Source organism: Polypterus senegalus, chromosome 2 (assembly GCF_016835505.1).
Source record: "Polypterus senegalus isolate Bchr_013 chromosome 2, ASM1683550v1, whole genome shotgun sequence".
Lineage (NCBI taxonomy): Eukaryota > Metazoa > Chordata > Cladistia > Polypteriformes > Polypteridae > Polypterus > Polypterus senegalus.
Window position 1 is genome coordinate 76,136,953 of NC_053155.1, and position 24,234 is coordinate 76,161,186.

At 36.1% G+C, this 24,234-nt stretch overlaps 1 protein-coding gene across 2 annotated transcripts in view; it reads right to left on the reverse strand.

Annotated features, from left to right (window-relative positions):
* The window catches only part of fhip1b (FHF complex subunit HOOK interacting protein 1B), a 189,410-nt gene that overhangs the window by 31,623 nt on the left and 133,553 nt on the right, over positions 1 to 24,234 (reverse strand). For both annotated transcript variants that reach the window (XM_039744021.1, XM_039744022.1), the window contains exons 8-10: positions 23,553 to 23,722; positions 18,374 to 19,627; positions 17,838 to 18,016 (exon numbers count right to left, since the gene is read on the reverse strand). In XM_039744021.1, the coding sequence (XP_039599955.1) occupies positions 17,838 to 18,016; positions 18,374 to 19,627; positions 23,553 to 23,722 (1,603 nt within the window). The remainder of the gene's footprint in view (positions 1 to 17,837; positions 18,017 to 18,373; positions 19,628 to 23,552; positions 23,723 to 24,234) is intronic.

Here is a 24,234-nt window from a genome sequence, read left to right on the forward strand (position 1 = left end):
GAATTAGTGCTAATAAACTCCCACTGTGTATTGCAAGCAGCATCCTATAGTAAACTGCCTAGTAACACTTAATACTATCCATCCAACCATTATCCAACCCACTATATCCTAACTACATGGTCACAGGGGTCTGCTCGAGCCAATCCCAACCAACAGAAGGCGCAAGGCAGAAAACAAAACCTGGGCAGGACACCAGCCCACCGCACACTTAATATCCATTTTCTTTTTTTTTTGGTAACATTCTTCTCTCCTTTTCCTATTTCTATTCACTTTCATTGTCTCTGGAAGCTTGGTGATTATCAAATTAAGCAGCAACTGAAGCAAAGTATTTGAACTTTTTTTATGTGTAATTATTAACCTTACCCTAGATCTGTTTTACTAGAATTGCATTATTACAAAGATCTGTAATTATCTATATTTTAGATGAACTTATAGTTCAGTGCTATCGGGCAGGATTCAACATATTTAGTACATGTCATGTCTCATGGTGTATTAGAAGCCTTATTTGGGCAAACAATAAGGGGGTTGGAGAGAAGGGAAAGAGAAAAGATTTTTTTTTGTCTTTTTACCAACTGTGTTATGTAATTTCTGTGTAACCTTACTGTTGCAAGGACTAAGGATGACATATGTGAAAATGGTGATAAAGCTAAAATGCAAAATATTTCACTTTTCTCATCTAATTTTGTATTTTTGCCTTAGAAAGCAGAAAACAGTATAATTCTAACCAAACGATAGCTTTTGGAGGCTTGAATGATAAAGGTATAAATCAGAATTTTAAGATGAAATGTAAGAGGAAAATAGTACTGTGATACCTTACCAACTTAAGGGCATAATATTTTTGCAGAAGACTTATTTACAAAGCTAAGATCAATTTGCTTTGGTTACATTTTTCATTCTGACAATAAAACCTGAGATATGGAAATCTTTGCAAAATAAATACATTTGTAGGCACAAATACAGTGCCTCACTATAAAGGGTGATATATTTTTGTGTCCGGTAAATCTGTATAAATGTAAATTCATTCTGTCTTAAATAATGCACCAAACACAGATGACAGAGGATACATATACAAGGTTCTTTCATTAGATTCCAATATAACTACTCATAACTTTACACAGAAATGTGTATTAAATCGAGCTTTAGACAGGTCTTCAGCAATTACAACTATAATAGTGTAAACCTTCTGTGATAATTTCAGAGTTTATTAAAGATCATAGTTTCTGTTACCTATGAAGATTTCAATAACTCAACTTGAGAGAATACTCAAACTTTTTGCAAGTCTATCACAGATACTCAAGAACTGATTTTTTTTACTCAATAGCTTATTACATTGTGTTAAATTTTGCATAAAACTAGGCTATTGTTATGTCTTACGATGTTCCTTTTATTTTGGAGGTTAAATCACTATGCTCCAAAATCTAATGGAGAACTGATGACCTAATACAGTAATGCTCTATGATGATTAAAATGTTTTTCCAGAGGATTCTCTGGGAATACTTTAGGAAACACTTCAGCAAGTTTTAAGAGGGCATATTATCTAATACGCTTCATATAAAAATATGGTGACGACAAGATGGTCATCCAACCTGATAACTACAATTTCTACAACTGATCAGGAATACGCAAGACCACCAAATGAGGCATGCTATTTTAAAAGGCTGTTTCTACAATCAGATTTAACTTGGCAAATACAAAAGAAATAGAACACTGTGTTTATTTATTTATTTACGGTATTTTGATACTTGCAACATATTCCAAAAAAAGTAATTTCCCACTTTGTAACATATCTTTTCTGATCACTACACTTAATACACATTTAGGTACTGAAGACCACAATACACAATTCCACTGTGTGATAGTCCATTCCAGATGCTTCAGAGCCCAGAGAAGTCAATGGTGCTTTAAGACACTGTTAACATGCAACTTTGCACAATGCATTTGTAACTGCCATTTGTGGGTGCAACTTTATACTATGTTACTTAATACAAGTTTGCCAAACTACTCCTGAGCCCATGTGGTTATATCACTTATTGATTAAAGATGGTCCTTGGTGCAGTGCCATCTGACGGATCGGAGTTCAAGGATCTTGCACTCCTGCCCCTTTATGCACCCAATTTTTTCCAGATTCCTTGAATCTTTTAATTATACACTACTAAGGGTGAAATACCCAAATACCTACTGATCTTTCTAGGAGAAACATTTGTTTTTAAACTTTTCAATGATTCTCTCACGCATTTGTCGGAAAATTGGCAATCCTCTGCCTATTTTTGCCTCTAAAGGATTAGTTTTTTATTGGATGCAGCCTTTATACCAAGGCATGATTAAAATCACCTGCTGAACATCATTTGTTTCGACTCACATCATAACTTTCCTTTTCCAACTTATTATTGGCCCTAAACTGCCACATATCAACTCTTTTTGTAATGTGTTGCAGGCCCTTAATGGAAAAAATTGATATATATTTATGAAATAATGAAGCAGACCAAACAAAACATTAAATATCTTGTCTTTATACTATTTGTGATGAAGTATAAGTCAAAATGATTTTTAAAATTAATTTTCTATATTTATTTATTTGCATTTTTCAGACTGTCTTAACTTTTTCAAACTTGGGGTTGTATTTGAATACTTCAAACTATTACAATCAAGTTTATTTTTCAGTGATACCCTTTTTTTTTATAGGCTAGGCCAGTGCTGCTGAATCAATTAATTTTACTTACAGTTTTATCTTACATGATGAATTGCTTTAGTTGAGAATGGCAATAAAATAAAATAAAAAAGCCAATTAGAAATATGTTTGCCATAAAGTCACAGTAAAATGTAAGTTACACAAAGCATATTACAGTTCTTGGTGCTCCAATGATTTTACCTGAATTAGGGCTTTCTTAAGCAGGAGAAATCAATAAGACTTTTTTTTTTTTAAAAAAAAGAGGGACCTACTTGTTGATAAATCCTACCCTATGCAATCCACTTTCTGCCTTTCTGGACCTTGTCAATCCCTGTATTGACACTTTTTGTAAGCTACTGTTAATGATATTGAACAGATTGTGCAGCACCCAAAAATGCTTTGATAAAATCACATAACACACCTTTTAATCACAATTAACCAAGCAGATAAAGTTGGTGTCATTGTAGCTATGGACTTGTGTAAGTATATATTAAAAGACACATCATGTTATGAAATTTTCAACTTTGACCCAACTATACAGATTACTAGCTTATCAAAGAGAATAATAGATAAGTCAACACATGTAGATCTCACTGACAAAAAGACGTCTAACTTTCTTGACAAAGTACTGTACATCAGTGAACACCTATATTTTATCTACTACCCTAGATACACAAAGATTTTCATAATCCATTTAGCAGGTCTACTGTGTCTATGATGGTCTTCCTTTTGAAATCCATCACACATTTATTAATTTTTACATCTTGGATTTATACCATTAGCTAGGATTCAACCTATTTTTTATGCCGCCTAGAGAACATACCAAATGTTTCTAATTATAAAGGAGTCACTTTAGATATTACTTTACTGTACAATAATATTCCACAAGATTATGTGGCAATAATTTTACACATGATGCTTCGGAGACAGTCTGTGCAACAAGGTGCAGACAGATCTAGCTTTAAACTAAAAATTTTAATGCCTCTGAAAATAGTTTTTTCAGACAACATAAAGTATCTATAAGGGCTCACTTTAGCTCTAGAATTGCTAATGTGCATGTTTCAGAATCTGAAGAAAGATTTGTTTTTATGTCTCAACCAATTTCTTGATCAGGTGATCAGATGGGTCAGATATATTGATGATTTACTTGTCACTTGAAAGGGTAGTATCTTTTATATCATTTTATTTTTTTTTCTTAATGTTTATGATCCAAATTTATCCTTCAGAGTAAATTATTGTGTTAATTTTAATTATTTTCTGTATGTTTTATTCTATGTTAAGGATCACTTTTTAAAATTCTTGACATATCGTAATACCACAGATTACGACATCTTACTACATGCATCTAGCTATCATTCTCAATTGTTAATTAATAATTTACCAGTTTCACAAGAACACATCTATGTATTCTAGTCATCAGGTATTTGTTTCAGGAAGTACACACTAGCAGAAAAGGTTTCTTGAACAAGGTTATTCCAATGTCTTTGTGTGAAGTGCCTTTAAAATACCTCTGCATTCCAAAAGAGACTGTCCTCTATCATCTCTCCATAAACAGAGTAGGTTAACTTATAATTTAACCTTTTCCAAATATGTCAACAAGATAAAGAGATTAATTTTGAGACACTGTCATGTACTTGGTTTAAATACCTGTTTTAATAATCTGTCACTGTTCTTATTTACATGTAACCGTAATACCAATGAAACTGTAGTCAGTACTTTATGCACAACACTAAATTACCCACAAAAATAATTTGTTTCTTAAGAATGGTCACTTTCCTTGTTTGCATTATACCTGCTACATTAAAATATTTAAAACAATGTTACTCCAGAATGCACCATTATGTTGTACTATAAATCAGATTACAACTCATCGGGTGTGATCTATTTATTACTATGCTCTTGTCCACTACTTTATGTAGTTAAGATGTTCTACAAAGTTAAGACACAAACTGTGGAGCATAAAATAAGAAAGGGCATGTCATTTCAACATGTGTTTTCTAAGCACTGGAAATTGTCAAACCCCATCAAGAGAGTTCTAGGTTTTGGAAATTGTCCAGGGGAGGGGATTTTAACAATCAATTACTACATCATGAAGCCTTATGGATATCTAAACTTGATTCATGCAATGGTTTGGGAATGACAAGTAAAATTAAATGCACTGCTTTGTACAAATCCACACACTTCTGTAATCAGCTCTTTTTTGGTCCTAACCATCATTTCTATTTATTAGGTTTGATGTTGTTCATTTACCAGGTCACATTTTGATAATTCATATTACTGATGACAAATAGATAAAATAAGATGAAATTCAGATTAAATAAGATGAAATCAAACAAATCACCAGGCCAAGATAATATTTATCCTCGTGTTTTTAAGGAGGCTAGTGAGTACATATATAAACCCTTGACACATATTTTTAGGAAGTCACTGTGCACTGGAGAGATTCCAAAGGACTGGAAAATGGCAAATATCATCCCATTATATAAAAAGGGTGACAGGGCAGATCCAAGCAACTATAGGCAAGTAAGCTTAACAAGCATCACAGGAAAATTAATGGAAGGAATTATTAAGGATAAGATTGAGCAACACATGACAAGGACAGGAGTTATTCTGAACAGTCAGCATGGGTTCAGAAGAGGTCGTGTTTTACTAACATGTTGGAATTCTATGAGGAGGCAACAAAAGGATACGATCAAAGTGGAGCTTATGATATTATTTATCTGGACTTTCAGAAAGCATTTGATAAGGTGCCACATGAGAGGTTGGGCATCAAGTTAAAAGAAGTGGGAGTTCAGAGTGATGTTTTTAGATGGGTGCAGAATTGGCTCAGACACAGGAAGCAGAGGGTGATGGTGCAAGGAACCTCATCAGAACTGGCCGATGTTAAGAGTGGTGTTCCACAGGGGTCAGTGCTAGGGCCACTGCTATTTTTAATATATAGAAATGATTTAGATAGGAATAGAAGTAACAAGCTGGTTAAGTTTGCAGATGATACCAAGATAGGTGGATTAGCAGATAATTTGGAATCCGTTATATCATTACAGAAGGACTTGGATAGCATACAGGCTTGGGCAGATTTGTGGCAGATGAAATTTAATGTCAGTAAATGTAAAGTATTACACATAGGAAGTAAAAATATTAGGTTTGAATACACAATGGGCGGTCGGAAAATCGAGAGTACACCTTATGAGAAGGATTTAGGAGTCATAGTGGACTCCAAGCTATCAACTTCCAAACAGTGTTCAGAAGCCATTAAGAAGGCTAACAGAATGTTAGGTTATATAGCACGATCTGTGGAGTACAAGTCCAAGGAGGTTTTGCTCAACCTTTATAATGCACTGGTGAGGCCTCATCTTGAGTACTGTGTGCAGTTTTGGTCTCCAGGCTACAAAAAGGACATAGCAGCACTAGAAAAGGTCCAGAGAAGAGCGACTAAGCTGATTCCAGGTCTACAGGGGTTGAATTATGAGGAAAGATTAAAAGAGTTGAGCCTTTACAGTTTAAGCAAAAGAAGATTAAGAGGTGACATGATTGAAGTGTTTAAAATTATGAAGGGAATTAGTACAGTGGATCGAGACTTGTATTTTAAAATGAGCTCATCAAGAACAGTTGGAAACTTGTTAAGGGTAAATTTCGCACAAACATTAGGAAGTTTTTCTTTACACAAAGAACGATAGACACTAGGAATAAGCTACCAAGTAGTGTGGTAGACAGTAAGACGTTAGGGACTTTCAAAACTCGACTTGATGTTTTCTTGGAGGAAGCAAGTGGATAGGACTGGCGAGCTTTGTTGGGCTGAATGGCCTGTTCTCGTCTAGATTGTTCTAATTCTAATTATAATTCTAATTCTAATAGCAGGACAGCGGTACTGAATATGATTGCCTTTCTGCCTGCTCCAATCAGACTGTGTTTTTACTTTTTATTATGTGTTATTTATTTAGCTTTTTTTCACCTGCTACTTTCAGCGTCATCAGCTAAGAATGCCAGACACTAAGAAACATTGGAATGATGGTCACTCATCAGCTTTCTGACTCCATATTCACAGACTCAGCTTGGCTGAGTGAAATCCTTCATAAAAGACTAGAACTACAGCAAACCCGAAAAAAACATTCAGGGAAACACGCTGGAGTGAGAAACAGGCTGAGGGAACCCAAGCACACCAATAATTGCTGCTCAGTGACAACATCATTATGTTTATGGAAGAAGTGGTAGGCTTTATTAGTAAACTAGGGGAAGACATTGGTTCCAATGTCATCACCAGGACTTACCCAAATCAAAAAGCACAGGTGGAGAAGACCATTTGTGATGCACTAAACACATGCACAGATGTGTATAACTCAGAGCTTGCGTGTGGAAATATGGAATATTACAAAGTTCCATTATAAAACCTGAGAACTCTGAAAAATACTAAGCAGTGATATGGGGGGGAAGTTAGGGAAGGTGTAGGGGGGGGGGGAAATTAAAGGACAATTTGAGTAGTAAGATTCCAGGGGCATATGGCAAGGTCTACAGACAATAAAACTGCCCCCACCACAGGAAGTAGAAACACCTATCCGGCAGATGTGTTTAGTAATTTTATGTGTGGTTTGATGTGAATGCCGGTAATGACAGCAGTACAACATATCTGCAACTGAAAGTGAACACCAGAAAGGCAGCAGGCCCAGACGGCATTCCAGGTCCAAATGGCATTAAGGACGTGATTTAAAAAAGGTAATATTTAATCTCTCCATAATCCAGTCTATCAGACCAATATGCTTTAAATGATCCACCACTGTCTCTGTACAAAATCACATCCAACCTGCCTGGATGACTGCTTTCCCATTTCACTAATGTCTAAAGCAATAAAGTGTTTTGGTGAGGCTAGCCAAGAATTACATATGCTCTTCAATGCCTAAAGAGCTAGATCGATTATAGTTCGCATATCACTCCAGGAGATCTAAAGGTGATGCCATTACCTTGATCCTACATACAGTATACTACAGTGATACCAATTAAGTATTTAACACATTAAACCCCTCTAAGCTCACCACCAAGGTCACAGAGCTGGATTTGAACACTTCACTGTGCACTTGGGGTTTTAAATTCTCGACAGGTCCTAGCAGGTGGTGACACTTCATCATCCCTCACTCAACTCCACAGGACCATGTTACAAGTCCTCTGCTATATTCCTTATATAGGGGTGACTGTATGGCTGTACATGGCACTAATATCATTGTCAAGTTTGTTGATGACACAGATGTAGTAGGACTATCTCTAACAACAATGAGCAGGCTTTCCTGGATGAAGTGTAGTCTATCAGACTTGTGTTTGGATAATAATAATCTCCTGAATGTCACCAAGATAAAGAAGTTGATTGTGGATTTTGGGAGAAAACAGCAAAGACACTACCACCCTCTTAGTATTCTCTTATAATTAATTAATTATTATTTATGCTGTCATTGCACATTTCGTATTTTTATTGCCTTTTTTTGATGTAAAGTCTTTAGCAGCTAAGCATCTCCCTACATACTGAACTGTGTGTATAATTGTATGTGACAAATAAAATTTATTTAGATTTTTTGCTTTTCTCTCTCCTACACACACATCAGCACAAACAACTTTCTTCTTTTTGCATATATATATATATATATATATATATATATATATATATATATATATACACACACACATATATGCATGGAGGCAAAGTTCTGTGATATGGTTAGCATATTTGAAGCTGAAAATCCACAAAGGGAGCAAATGAATAACATATATTAGATTCTTACCAGGAATCATCATCAGAGGAAAATGATTAGACTTACAGGAACCCAAGGCAATATATAGCAAATAAGAAGGGGGGAATATGTGGATGTATGGGAATAGTTTGTCGATGAGGAGGGGTTTGGAGGATGTTGGTCATAAAGTCTTATTTATTATTTGCATGTTCTCTTTTTCAAGATAGTAGAAGATAGGTTTCATTATGGTCTAAAAACCTTTTCCCAAAATAACTTTCTGCACACATTGATAAAGGCATGATTGCAGTTAGTGTTCACTGCAATGAAAAGAAATCAGGTACAGTTGTTCATTTTAGTTTTATAGATGTATAGAGATATAGATGCTTTTTACCAAGGAGGGTGAAAATGGGATGTTTAATTGCGCATTAAAAAAAACACTATTTTCTAAAAGACCTGAATTTCAAGGGAGGTTCTAGATACAGGCTGTTAACACAGACACAGCTTTGGGCATGTATAATTTGGAGATGACCTTTGCAGCATTTTCAAAGACATGTCCTGCAGAGAAAGGTACTTTTGCAAATCTAAACTCCTTGACTTGTCCAAGTAACTAGATAATCTTATTTCCAGCAGATGTTGATAGGAGTAACTCATTACTACAATATGCTAATTTGGGCACTGGTAATTTTTTTAACTTTATATAACTTTCATTTCCATTGTATGCCTTTTAATGGATTTTTGACAATATAAGCAGCTCCACCTGAGTGGACAGAAGTTCCATCCATCTATCCATCCAGTCTGTCATTTAAACAGAATAGTAATTCTGTTCATAGACAAGACTATTTATCATGTTAGAGACAGAAAGAAAGGGATTTCTGTTGCTGAAGTGAGGCACTGCAGTGCAAACATTACATATATTTTTTTCCAGAGGATTAACAGCTATAAAATTTGTTTTACAATTATTTCTCACGAGACAGTATCAAAAGCCATATTTTGAAATATGCTTCTGATGTGGCAGTGGAAAGTGCACAGCTAGAAGGATGTTTATTTACTCTTCAGAGGATTGCACATTTACCAAATAATCTTTGAATTCCTGTTCAAAATTGCTCCAATTTGGACAAACTGGATCACCCCTGAAATTCAGAATCTTCCTTCAGCAGCTAGACTGATCCATAATATATCTTTAAGAATGCCATGCTAAAATATTTATTTAAATAAATAAAGGTATCACACACATAATATATAAAAGTACAAATAAGTAAATTTAAATCTCTCGGCTCAATATAATAAAAACGATTCAGTATAAAGAAAAGGTAATCCTCACATCCCAAAGAAATGTCCTTGGATTCAAATCAATATCCCAATCATTCCACATTCCCAAAGTATAAACTCATTTGTTGCTATGGGCCCAGAGATTGCTCCTTGGTACTTGGTGTATATACAAGACAGTTTTCCTGATATGCGAAACAGAAGAACAGATGTATCAGAAATGGAGACATTCATTTGGTCATGACTCTGAACCCCCATCTATCTGCTCACAAACTATCTTTAGGGAACAAATGTATACAGATAATAAATATACAACAGGTGTCTACATTGTTTCTAGTCAATCTCTTGACTTTAAGATTGGCTGCTTATTAAAGCTGGTCAAATTTCTCTACAGATGACCTGATGACTCATTTATAAACTTTGCGTATGTACAAAGATAGTGTATATGAAATTTCCCACGTAAATATAGGGATTTTTTAAAAGAAAACTTGATGAGGGAATGTGCATATTTACGGTGTGGCGTGGGACCATGGTCCCATGCCCAGCCGGGATGGCCCTTCTATGGATGTTCCGGTGGAGCAACCATGGGCTACTCAGTACCTCCCCTGGGACGCTTGGTAGCACCGACGATGGTGCCACAGTTTCCCGCAGGGCTCCATGGGAGATGGAGTTCTCCTCAGCCCTGTTGGGATCTGGGGTGGCTGCCAGGGGGTGATGCATGGGTCCCTGAGCCTGCATGGACGACACTGCAGCCCCGCCCAGAAGTGCAATCGGAAACAGGTGGGCCATAAGAGGGGCCAGCAACCACCACTCAGGGGCTAGAATCGGGAGGAAGAGGACAATGTTGCCAGGGAAGAGTGGTGGAGGAAGAAAAGTGTGTATTTGTGTAATGTGCTTTGGGACTGTGCTGTGGCTGGAGGGATTACAGGGAAGATGTGCCCTCCAGCTGAAGAAAAATAAAGTCTTTGTGTGTTTTTACACGTGCCTCAGTGTGAGTCTGTGCCGGATCAGGCGCTACATAGAGTCTATACCACAACAGCAACTCTGACCCATGCATATGCAACATTTTGGAGAAACTTGGAAATGATGACACCCTTAATAAAATATGGAAATGTAGCCAAATAAGATAAATGACAATGCATAATGATAAATTACATGCAAAATAATTCAATACATCAAGCTGACAAACATATTGAAGCTCAGATGTGATGAATATGATGCAGACTACATTTTACTTCCCTTTCAAGAGGGCAGATCATGCCTATCTGCAACAAAGAACTTTTTTGTTTATATTCGCTGGTTTAGACTATCCATTGCTAATTCTCAATTTACTGGCTAACAGGTCAGGAATATTTCAGTCAGGCCTCACCCTGCATTGCCCACTGTGCTGGAAGCCTTTAATCGACTGACAAAGAGCTATATATAGTTTTCATATGGTGTGGGTGCATACAGTATACCTGTAACATAACATGTTGTTTCCAACATAAAAAGGCAATTTGCATCAGTGTCTGCTTTAATAGGAGCATTATAATGGACTCTTACTGGACCTTTTTTTATTTTATTTTTTTTTCAGAAATTTGTGTGGCCGGAGCTCAAAGCATTTACAGCAGCAATATTTGTTGCTGACAACCACGCTTATGCCACCAAATAAAGGTTCTTTGTGTGCCTCTAATTTAGAGACCAGAACTTCTATCTCGCACTACTGGATTTGTCACGTGGCTGCACTACCAGCCAGTCAAGGTCTGCCGTATTGAGACTGCATATGTATGATGTTGATTAGCATGGTTCATATATGGTTATTTTAGGATAACTGGGCAAGGTTTGAGGCACACTCACAAACGCACATTTAAAAGATGATTGTGATTTATAAAGGATAAGGTGCGTAGAAATGTGTGTTCCCCAGAATCTGATTTCGTTTGGTGTACGCATTTTCCTGTTTTTTGCCATACAAGTATTTTCATTGTTGACATCACATAAAGTTTTAAAAATGAGGTGCTTGGCCATGGAGACTCCAAAAGTGACTTTTTCAGGTTCTGATTTTCTAAGCATTACTGTAATGCAGATGTAATGTTCTTCTAGGAAAAGTGTAATAGGATTTGAGGAAGTGCCCATGAAGTTCTGTTGCCAGAAGGCAATCTGTAAAAATTAAGGATCTGGGCAGGGTTTAGGAGAAGGAAAATCAAAGTATTGGCTTTCAGATTTGAGAAAGAAAAGCCAAGAACTAAAAATATGAGGAGTCATCTTGTGCATGGAGAGGAAGGGCAGAGGAATATGCTGTCCTGATGAAGTTACAGTGGTAGAAAAGGGGCCTGTTGACATTAAAAAAGTAGCTGCTTTCACCTTTTCATCTTGTACTTTAATTAAAATTGATCTTCCATTGAATCAGTATGAACAGCAGACAAGAGTCTGTTTACTACTACAGCTCAGAATGTGAATTTTAAGAGGAGCAGACAGTCTTAAAAAAATAAAGAGATGCCCATACTTAAAAAGACATATCTGCCTTTGCTACTTAGTAAACAAAAGTGTTGCTGGCTTTAGACCCAAACAATGTTTAAATTGTAAATTTGTTAAGCCTGTTGGTCTTGTATCTTCCTCAAAAACAATTGTGGGCTGTCATTAAGTCTTTTATTAGGTTTTAGTATTCTTGCTAATGTCAAATATATATGGTCATATATTTTGCAGAAAAAAATATACATATATATGTTTTATTAATTTGAAAAAGTATTTCAATGGATTTAACTCATTTTACTTGATGGTCATGGAACAATAATCCTTCAACATTTGATTTTGTCAAAAAAAAATTGACAAATGTCAGTTGTGGTCTATGGTTTATTTTTTTGGAGAAAGGATAATTTAACTTGGGACATGAAATCTACACATAACTGGTTATACAGGAGCTTACTGTATACTGTAAAAAAATTAAAAAAGGCTTTAGAATTTCCATGAAACTGGTGATTGTCTATACATATGGAAAAGGTGATTGGTGTTCGCTCTAAAAATCCCAATCATAGCTTCACTACTCGTTTCCCTTAACCAGGCATTTCCTGCCATTACACTATATATTGCCAACTTGATGTGCTTAGTGCCACTGTGTCCTTTTTTTGTGAAAATGAAAAGTAGCTGAACATAGTGAGTGTGAAATGCAGTGCTCCAAATAGAAGGGCACATAACTGAACATGTACAATGTCTAGTAAGTATTCACTCTTAGAAGTTTTCATAGTTGATTATCATATAGCATTGAATCACAATAAGTTTAATTTGGTTTTTTTTGGCATTGATCAGCAGAAAAAGAATATTTAAAGTCCAAGTGATAACCAACCTCTGCAAAGGGGAATAAACTAATTACAAATACAAAACACACAATAACTAATTTTTTAAGTATTCATTCTCTTCAAGCCAGTATTTAGTATATGCATTTTTAGCATTTGTGGATAGGTCTCTATCAGGTTTGTACATCTAGGCCCTGCAATTTTTCCTCTTTCCTCTTTTAAAAACTGGTCCAGTTCAATCAGACTACATTAGGATTGTGAGTGAAAAGTGTTTTTTAAGCTCAGCCACAAATACTCAATTAGACTGAGACCTGGACTTCGACTTCACAACTCCAGGACATTAACACTGCTGTTTCTAAGCTGTTCCTATGTAGTTTTGGCTTTAAGCTCTGGGTGTTTTATTTTGCTGATAAACAAAGCTTTTTCCAAGGTTCAGGTTTCTTGTAAACTTCTTCAGGTTTTCTTCCAGGATTTCCATGTACTTTGCTGCATACATTTTACTTTCTACCCTCACAAGCCTTGAAGGGCCCACAGCAAGATGCTGCCATCACTATGTTTCATGGCAGGGATGGAGTGGTTTTGATAGTATGTAGTATTTGACTTACATCAAATATGGTGTTTAGTCCGATAGACAAAAAGTCTAATTTTGGTCTTATAGAGCCATAGAGCCTTCTTGTGTATCTTCTGGCAATGAATGCTGCCTTTCCTGGAATTAGCTTAATATTTTAGCCAAAAAAAACTATATTTTGCATATTATAAGCATACAACTGGATAACAGAAATTTGATATATTAATTTTTTTTCCTAGCCATACACATAAACACCATGAGGAAAGTAACATATAAAAATATTAGGCCTGGGAAAGTCAATGCATTTCATTTTTGCAATTAATGTGGCCTGTTTAACGTGATAAAAATATTGTTTCATCCAGGGTCGGCAACAAGGAAAATGCTTTGGTCAAGTGGCATTTTCATGCATTTTTTTTAACATTGCGAAACAATAATACGAATAAGTTAACTGTATATCTAAAAAATGACATAGACATCCAGTATCGCATTTATATACTAACATTAAAAATTTTATGAAATAAAGTTTTCATTTAAAGCTTTAACATTTCATATTACACGGTTCACAACGATACACCAGATGTCAATACACAGCACTGGTGTTCTTTTCTTGATTTATATATATTGACATAGATGCAGGGGAGTGGGAGGAAAGGGGTTTTAGAGGGAGATTTACGACACTCCTGGTGCAGTACCACAGAAAAGCTCAAAAGGTAAAAAATTAAGCTCTCTCCTTTTTTTATATTTCATGTTTCTGTAAGAAGATCAAAATAAAGTCATAAGTGCTAAATAAGTTATCTCTGAGTGGCTCTAAAACTAAAATCTCTGTATTTAATTCACTAGTCTTCTGACTGCCCTAATATGATGACAGAATTCTACAAAACAGAAATGTAAAGATTATCACTACTGTTTTTAAGTAAGATAGCAGTTACAGAATATTTTTTGGTGTGCAAGGAGCAAAGGTGTAGGTAGAGCAGCGTTTTCCAACTGTTTTTTGTGGTGGCACACTTGTTGTAACCCAAAAAAATCCCAAGGCACACCACGATTCTAACAACCACAAAAGCATTAAATCTATACATGTGCTAAACTGACTGCAAAATGGTGATCAAAGACCTGCTTTCATAGCGGCTTCTCCAGATAGTCCTGTCCTCCTTGTACAGGTCTCGACACCTGAGGAGTTTGTGTCTCTCACAGGTGAGAACCTGGGACACTACACTGTTACTTCCACAGTAAACCTCTTTAAAAACACTTGTGTAGAGTATAATTTTCAAGTCATTTATGCTGAACAATTGAAGACAGTATTTATGATCACAAGTTTTAATGTATGGCCATTTAAGAGATGCTCCTCGCAGTTTGGAGACCCGGGTTTGCTTCCCAGGTCCTCCCTGTGTAGAGTTTGCATATTCTCCCCGTGTCTGTGTGGGTTTCCTCTGGGTACTCCGGTTTCCTCCCACAGTCCACAGACATGCCGGTTAGGTGCATTGGCGATTCTAAATTGTCCCTAGTGTGTGCTTGGTGTGTGTGTGTGTGTGTGTATGTGTGTGCTCCCTGCCCAGGGTTTGTTTCCTGCCTTGTGCCCTGTATTGGCTGGGATTGGCTCCAGCAGACCCCCGTGACCCTGTAGTTAGGATATAGCGGGTTGGATAATGGATGGATGGATGTTTGTGTCTCATATCCTATGCCAATTTAATAATTAATAAATTGGCCTCATTTTCTTATTGCCTTCTTTTCAACTTGTCTTTTAGGAAGGCGTTCAAATTCAGGTTATACTTACTGAAGTAGTATTTTGTTAAAAGTTTAGATTTAAGGCCATGCCATTTTTTAAAATTCCTTTGCGTGTATTCTACATTAAATTTGCAATTCAGTGTGCATTTACTTTATGATTTATGTATTAATTTTATTATGTTTTAATATTAGATGTGATTAATCACAATTAATTACATACATTTATTCAATTAATCAGTTTTGGTCAAGTACATGCAAAAATGTGCAAATCAGTATCATTTATGAATAGATATTTTTCTGTTCTATTGGAAATGTATCTTAAATTATACATTATTACATGGGTCAATTTCAAAGACAATAACTGTTTTTGTGAAGTTTGCACATTCTAACCATTTCTACATTATTTTCACCTGTTACCTTCCCACCACTTATTAAAGTTGCAGAGGATGAGCGAAAGTGGGTGTTTTTTTAATGTGTTCTTCAGTCTTTATGGGAGCTAAACATGGAGTGCAGTACAGTAAGACATGTTGAAAATGCTCATTAAAGTTTCCTCTGCAAATTTGCTTGCACACAGAACATTCTGGAAACCAAACGGCATACTAGTTATCACTGCAACTTTAATGAATCAACATTTCTACTTCAAATAATATGCCCATTCATTGTCTGCAATTTGCACATTCTGCCATGTCCTCACAAGATTTTCTTCTGTATCCACAATGACACTGTATGTATGCATATACAGTACAGGTCAAAAGTTTGAACACACCTCCTCATTCAATGTGTTTTCTTTATTTTCATGACCATTTACATTGGTAGATTCTCACTGATGGCATCAAAACTATGAATGAACACATGTGGAGTTATGTACTTAACAAAAAAAGGTGAAATAACTGAAAACATGTTTTATATTCTAGTTTGTTCAAAATAGCCACCCTTTGCTCTGATTACTGCTTTGCACACACTTGGCATTCTCTCGATGAGCTTCAACAGGTAGTCACCTGAAATGGTTTTCACTTCACAGGTGTGCCTTATCAGGGTTATTTAGTGGAATTTCTTGCTTTATCAGTGGGGTTGGGACCAGCAGTTGTGTTGTGCAGAAGTCAGGTTAGTTGGACGATCATTTATTTTTCAACAGGACAATGACCCCAAACACACCTCCAGCCTGTGTAAGGGCTATTTGACCAAGAAGGAGAGTGATGGAGTGCTGTAAATGGTCATGAAAATAAAGAAAACACATTGAATGAGGAGGTGTGTCCAAACTTTTGGCCTGTACTGTATGTACTAAATGACATTTTTATTGGCTTATACAGTGAGGTTGTGAATGATTCTTAAAAAATGTACTAATTTTAATTAGTTCAGCCTTATTGTCATTTTCATAAAAGTAGAGCTATGTAAGTGAATATGGGTGTTGGTATGTAGGGTATGTACGCCTGCATCTGAGAGAGTATACATGCTCAATTACTATTGGCCAATTAACCCATTCTCCCATGTGCTCAGGATGCAGGAGAAGAACCAAAGATCCTGCTGTGAAACATAAGAAACACAGACAGAATGTAAAAACACTACACATACCTCAATCAGATGCAGGAATGGACTCCATGACATTGGAGCAGCAGTCCTAACCACTGCACCATTGTGCCTCCTATTTAATTTGCCATGTGACCTGAAATTAAGGCTGCAGCTATTAAACTGCAGCAAGTACTCTAAACTCTTACTTCTTTCAGCTTTGTTCACAGCACTCGGTGGCAATCCAACGAAAGACATGGGGAGAATTTGCAGACTACATGCTGATAATTATCAGCCTAAAGATTTCAAGCCAGACTTCTGGAACTGTAAGAGCGTAGCACCAGTCACCACATAAGCCATATTTTAATGGTCAATCAAGTTGTCTTGTAAATTGTTTTTAAAACTTTGTAATGCATAATGTACAGTATTTAATTGTATGCACAGTATGTTGCTTGCTAAGCATACTTCTATTTATTTATTTGGAATTGTATTTTCGTAAGCTGTTCAGTACATATGTAATACGTTAGTCATGTAGTACAAATTATTTTATAATGCCTTAATCATAGTTCTTGTTGTTTGCTGACGCTGACAATGTCATAACGGTGAATCCTCCATTCATAAATCATCATCCATTTTCCCAAATTTAAATGCAAGTCTTTGAAAATTTTACTTTGTGATTCAATTTGAATATTATCAAGATTTTCAATAATATAATTAATTTTAAAAAATCCAATTTGAAATTATTTGCAATATAAAACATATTATTGCTTGTTACTTTATCAGTTGTTTTAATTTTAATTAAGCAGAAAATTCCATTTAACATAGGAAATTTTAATTTTTTTAACCAAACAAACTGAACCAAACGTTACCGCTTACAGTAAAACAATCAACATTTAACAAAATGCTTCTGCTATCACTGTTTTGAGGAGCAAAATCATGCAAATTCTTTGCTAATATTTACAGTTAATTTGAACATATCTAAAATGCAGCAAGAGACTGGACAAGGAAACTAAAATAAAAATGAGGGAATGTGAAAGAAGCATAAAGCATGCAACATGTTTACATAAGAAAAAGAAATAAGAACACCACAAAAAGGTGTTACAAGATGCAGGAAGGGTTCATACCTGGATGAGTGACTTCACACTGGGTTGGAAGACCATGTTGGTATTCAGCAGAAATGAACGGAGCAGGGGTTGGGGATAGCAGGCTAATTGTGACAGCATTCCAGTCAACATTATATTCACATACAAAGAATTCTGCATCATATTCTCCAGTTTGGCAAACAATGCTGCAATGAAGGGTCCTGAGAAAGGAATGTGTATAGCTTGGTTTATTTTCTCTGCAGTTTATTGTAAACTAATGTTGAAACATAATCACAATTAATAATGCTAAGCACAAAAAGTCTCTACTCATGAAAATGCTTGCCACAATAAATGATTGTAAAAATCTACAAACTAATATTTATATTTATTATGAATTATCCTAATACACATTATCTAGTGCCTATGTTATTCCTCTTTATTTATGAGATAATCTACATTGTTACTGAACACATCTGAGAGAAATTTGACTCAGACATGTGCTATTACATTTGTTTACAGTAGTTTATCGTTCTTACAAATGACAACATTACCATGCCAAAGTTAAAAAAATAACATACCTGTGTAAGGCTGTCCTGCAGATCGTGCAGGGCTGGTCAACATAGTGCCCACATTTTGCACCTTCTGTATTGCTGAATCAGCAAGGTTCACATCAAGGGATTGGCAACTTTCCTCTTCTTCTCTATACAAGTAAAGAGAGGGACACTTCCCTCCATTATTGGTGTCTTTGGCATCATCACAGAGGGTCTGAATCCTTTGGCGCTGATGCTGTTGTACTGTCTCTTCCAGCTCTCGTAATTCCTTGCTGAAGACCTCAATGCTGATACCAGATCCATTTATTTCACCTGGAGCTTGGTCTATAAGTTCATCAATCAGACTTTCAACAGATTCCAGGCTGTGAGCCTCTGCTGTGCATATGCCGATATCTAAATGTGGAACATCTCCAATTTGTGAAACTAATGATTTCTGAGACAAAGATGACGATAACGGTGACAAAACTTGGCTTTTACTAGAAAGCTGCCTTCTTGCTTCAGGAGACTGCTGTCTATCATCTTTCACCCCATTTTGTAGGCCACAGCCATTTTCAATATCATCATCTCTACGAACTTTTTTAAACTCCATTTCCTCATCATGCCTTTCTTTTGTATCTGTCACCATTTGTCCTATACCATTAAAGAAAGGATAGCCACTGCCATTAACAGGAAGCTGACTGTGACTTGCACTACAAGGCCCAGAACTCTGGGATGAAGCGGTAGGTAGAATTCCTTGTGGTTGCAGAGTACGCTTTTTAGTACGTGGTGTTAAACTTATGCAGTTATGCCCAATAGTGATGTCCCATTCCCCACTATCTCTGTCTGAGCTATCCTTGTCAGATTTGTGACTGTTTGTTATGCTTTGCATGCTGGGATCTATGCCAGAAAAATCTGCATTTTTTTCAACTGTCAAGACTGGATTACTAAAATGCTCTGGAGTTATATTCAGTGAAGATGTATTTGGAGGAGGCAGTGTCACACAGTTAGGAGATGGTGCTTCTCCATCATAGGGAGCAGACCAGCAGCGGCAAGCCCAAGCACACTGTTCAATGTTCTTCCGTGCATCTTTAAGATATTCAAGATATCCAGTTTCCAATTCTCCTAGATCGGGTGTCTGATGTAATGGACTTTCTGGTGATTCTCCAGTAAGACTACTACTGCGTGGAGACTGGGGTGGTTCTAAATTTGAACTTGAACCCATACTCTGCTGGCGAATAAAGAAGGCTAGGCGAGATGGAGTGCTTGGTTTTGCAGGGGATTCCATGGCAGGACTTGTTGGCACTAGAAAAATTATATAAATATATGGATTCAGAAAGTATTCAGATGCCTTCACTTTATTGTTTTGCACATTTAATTTTAACTGAATAAATGTGTCACTTTTGCCCATCAACCTACATTCAATAACCCATAATGACAAAGTGGAAACATGTTTCTAGAAAGGCTGGGGAATTCATTAAAAATCTAAAATTGAAATCTCCCTTTCATTTTTCAGACTTACCTTAAAGTAAATTCATCTCCAAGTTCATCTAATTTTTATCCAATACATTTAGCAATTATTTACAGAATTATAAAAATGTGTTGTTACCAGCTTTTCACAAAATAATGAAAAAAAGTTTTATACAACATATTATTTGAACTATTAACTGTTGCCTTTGCCATCAATATTATGTTATGCATTTAAAAATTAGTTTCTTTTCCTTGCCTTACACTTAAAACTTTTTTAAGATAATGTGTTGTCCAAATTACAATAATAAAAATATCAGAAATACTTTTAAATTTTAAATCACCAAACTTTCACGGCTATTTCCAGAAGACAAAACATTCAGTTTGTCTGCTTTAGTTCATCCTGAGTGTAAATTTTCTCTTTTCTAATTTGTGATGATGTGTTTGTGTGGTTAGTTGGTGGCATAAAGTATTAATAAAGTCGGCATTACATTACACACTGGCTACTCATATGGGGTGTCAAACATAATGGAAGGGATTGCTGAATTCTTGTCAGAGGATGTCAAATTACATGACTAAAAAACTGCAAAAGCATGACCAACTATGTAACGATGTTCCAACACAGTTTCACATTTACAAAGCACTGAAAACTTGTCCATTTTCTATGGCCAATAATGTGCTGCTTGACTGCGATGGTGCTATATGGATGCTTTCCTGGTACAACAAGTTCAACGGTAATATTAAGCCCTTTCCACTTGTGAGGTCTAAAGCGTGCATATGCATTGTACTTCAAGATGAGTGCTCATTAGTTGTCAGCTCTTGTATACACAGAGCACACCCTATGACCTGAGATAAAAATGAATCCTGTTTAATTTTGTCAGGGAGTGTGGTAGACTGGAGATTAGTCTTTGTGATTACATAAAGTAACAGAGTATAGCTCTATGATTTCAAAAGGTTAAGTCACTTTCTGTTGCTAAACACTAGAAAATCTGTGACAGGAGCATGGTTGTAACATTCAAGCCATCATATGTGATCAATAGTAGTCAGCGAACCCTGCAGAGTCCACTTTGCAATGAGATTAGCAAAATCATCAAAACTTTGTGAACTTTGATTAACACTCTGGAATACATTGAAGTCAGTGGTGAAAGAAGGAAGTGAACAAGTTTTAAGTGGGTTATAATGGTGACCTGTAATGTCCTTTTATGTGTCCCTGAGAGCTGGGAAAAAAGTCTGCTAACTATGCTGTACTGATTATGATGGCCAAAAATGTCACCTGCTTTAGTGCCATTGTGCTTCAAAAAGCAAAAGACACTGCAAAACAAACAATTTTCAATAAATGGCCACAAAAGTAGCAATAAGTATATAAAATATAGATAATTTTGCTCACAGAGTACCAATCTTGGGGCACACATTGGCAGTGCCAGAAACCGGCCACATGGAACTGGTTCATTTCATTGTTTGACGTGGCTCCAGACGCAGCTAGAACCTCTATTTTGGTCTACTTTATCTATGCAGATATTTTCATCAAAAAGAAAATAATGCCTTATAAATAGTATTAAACCTTATGTTTTTATTATTTCAGTGTGTTCTGTTTGCTGATGAGGGCAGGCTGAGGGGATTTTGGGCTTCTTTTAAAGCTTATTTTGGGACTGTAGCAGGGAACATGGCTAATCTGCATGCATAATTAGCCATGTGGTGTTAAGTTGCCAGGGTATGAGGATAAGTGTTACAGTATATATCTGGTGACAGTACTCATACTATTCTTATTATAGATAGTTTTTAATTACTATAATTTTTTTTCTTGTTAAATAATGTGAGCTGGAAATCCAACAGTGTTTCTCAAACTTTGTGGCTTTGGGAGGCAATTTTACCTTTTTAAGTTCACTGTTGACCCAGATACAGCAATTAAAGAGCAAAGTTTGGGATTAAAACAGCCGTAACTGGAAGAGCTGGGTTTCCCCTTGGTGAAATGAGTGCAGTTAGGGACAGTGAAAATATCACTGATCTTAGTAAGCATGTGTGAAACTTTTGCAAATGGCTGCTACATCTTATAACGTCACGATGGCTTCGTAAAGGACCATGGGGCGCTTGGGGAAAAAATGTTCACCTAAGCTGCTACACAACACATTTCCAGGAAAATACTACGTAAATAAGTTCACTAACAAATACAGCATATTCGCTGCAAAATATGCTTTGGCAAATTTCACTAACACTAGTCTTCAACAAGCTGTTGGCAGTGGCAAATCCTGTCAGTTGAAAAGAGGTACCTGTTGCATATGTGCGCATTTCATGAAATGACTCCACACAGCATCAGCATTTGTTTGAAACTGCAGGCTGACTGGTATAGTAAGCAGTCTAATGTTACTGTGCTTTCTCACCTTTTCAACACTAAAATTAGTTTTGCCTAAAAACAAAGGATCTCTTTTATATTTGTTTTCTTAATGTTCTCTGCACACAGTACTTTACATTCTCTGACTTGGTTGTGATGCTTTCCCCTCTCTGCAGTTATCACTACTTACAAGTTGTGGAATATCCTTCGTGTTTAATCCATTTAAAAAGGTTATTCCAGAATTTCAAAAGTTATTTTCTATATATTTTTGTCCTAATTTTGCTCCTACTTATGATTCCTTTACTGGTAACTGGTATTAAAGCAATAGTGGAATGATTTGCCCTGTCCTCTTTTTAATAATTTATTTATTATTATCACGATAAATGACAAGAGAATACACATTTTGCCATTCTTGCTCACACTGTCCCAGTTGCTCCAGTTGCTAACACAATTGTTTCTCTTGCTGACTTTACAGACTTGCTGCACAAATTTGCTCACTAGTAGCCAGCCTCTACTCGAAATTTGCCATTTAGGTAGTCACACGGCCAGATGTGATTCTCAAATAACAATAAACATCTAGGGACAACCCGTTGCCCAGAGGGGACTGGGCGGTCTCTTGGTCTGGAATCCCTACAGATTTTGGTTTTTTTTTCTCCAGCCTCTGGAGTTTTTTTTTGTTTTTTCTGTCCACCCTGGCCATCGGACCTTACTTATTCTATGTTAATTAATGTTGACTTATTTTTATTTTTTATTGTGTCTTCTATTTTTCTATTCTTCATTTTGTAAAGCACTTTGAGCTACATTTTTTTCTGTATGAAAATGTGCTATATAAATAAATGTTGTTGTTGTTAAAAAGTGTGCAGTGAATAGTGGCAAAATTCCATGCTGCAAAGGCTACACTCACAGGGCTTCTTCCTAACCCCAATTCCTCAAGTCCATCCATTTTAAACTGCTGCCAGGGTATCAAGGAGAGAGGAAAAGACACTGAACAAAAGACTGGACACTGAGAGAAAATAAAAAGTTAAAATTGTTTTTACCAATTCAGGAGCTCAGTAGCAAGGAACACTTCCGGGTCATGGACTATTAAAGGACTTTGGGAAACCCAGCAAAGAGAGCCAGACTTGGGTGGTAGAGTGACGGAGCTGCTGAGTAGAGAGGAGGATTGTGATTATTGTTTAATTATTATTATTGATTTGAGAATTGTGGCGTATGTGGTGCTTTGTGAATTATATTTGGAGAAAATAATTCAATTTTCTTGGTGCTTTTAAATGTGTGTCCTGGACGTCTGTCTGTGGGGTTTAACGGGCCAACAGCACCTCTAGCGTCCACAATGGATAGATGAATGTGCTGCATTTACATGGAATTATCCAGATTGTAGCTAACAGACCTCAGAAAGCAACATTTTATATTAAAGAATACCTATGATTTCCTTACCTCTGCTCCAATACGTGGAATCTTCTTCATGCTCTGAAGTAGATCCCACCTCCAGCTTGCAGCATTCGGGAATGAGAGACAGGAACTTGTCCGATGACTTGCCATATATGTCTATTTCCCTCACAGCCCGCCTCTGACTTATCATAACATGGGTACAAGGCAGGAGATACCTACAAAAGAATTTAAAATTGCATCCATTCTAATCAAACACTGCACTACTGATATTCAGTTTATAAAAATTTACACAGTTTCATGATTAGTATACCTAACACTTCAAACTGACAACAAACACATCTTCAAATACATTTTAAGTACTTAACAGTTTAAAAAGGACATTATAGAAAACATCTATCTCTGCAGTTTCTTCAAGTGACTGATGTTCAATTTATCTAAAACAGATTAACAAAGAAAAAGTTCTGCCTAATTTTAAATGTTAAAAAGCTAATACTGTACATATTTTACAGTGAAGGAGAAAGAAATTGGAATTCACATATTTGTTTCAAGCAGAATTGATTACTGTCCTACTTTTCCTTTAGGAACAGTAAATTTCAATTTTGACACACCACACTTCAATAAAAAGTGCGGAGTAAAATGAATGTGTACATTTAATCATGTCACTGTGGTTCTTCAGTCTCTTCATTAGTGTCCAATTAAAATAAGAAACATATTTACAATTCTCTAA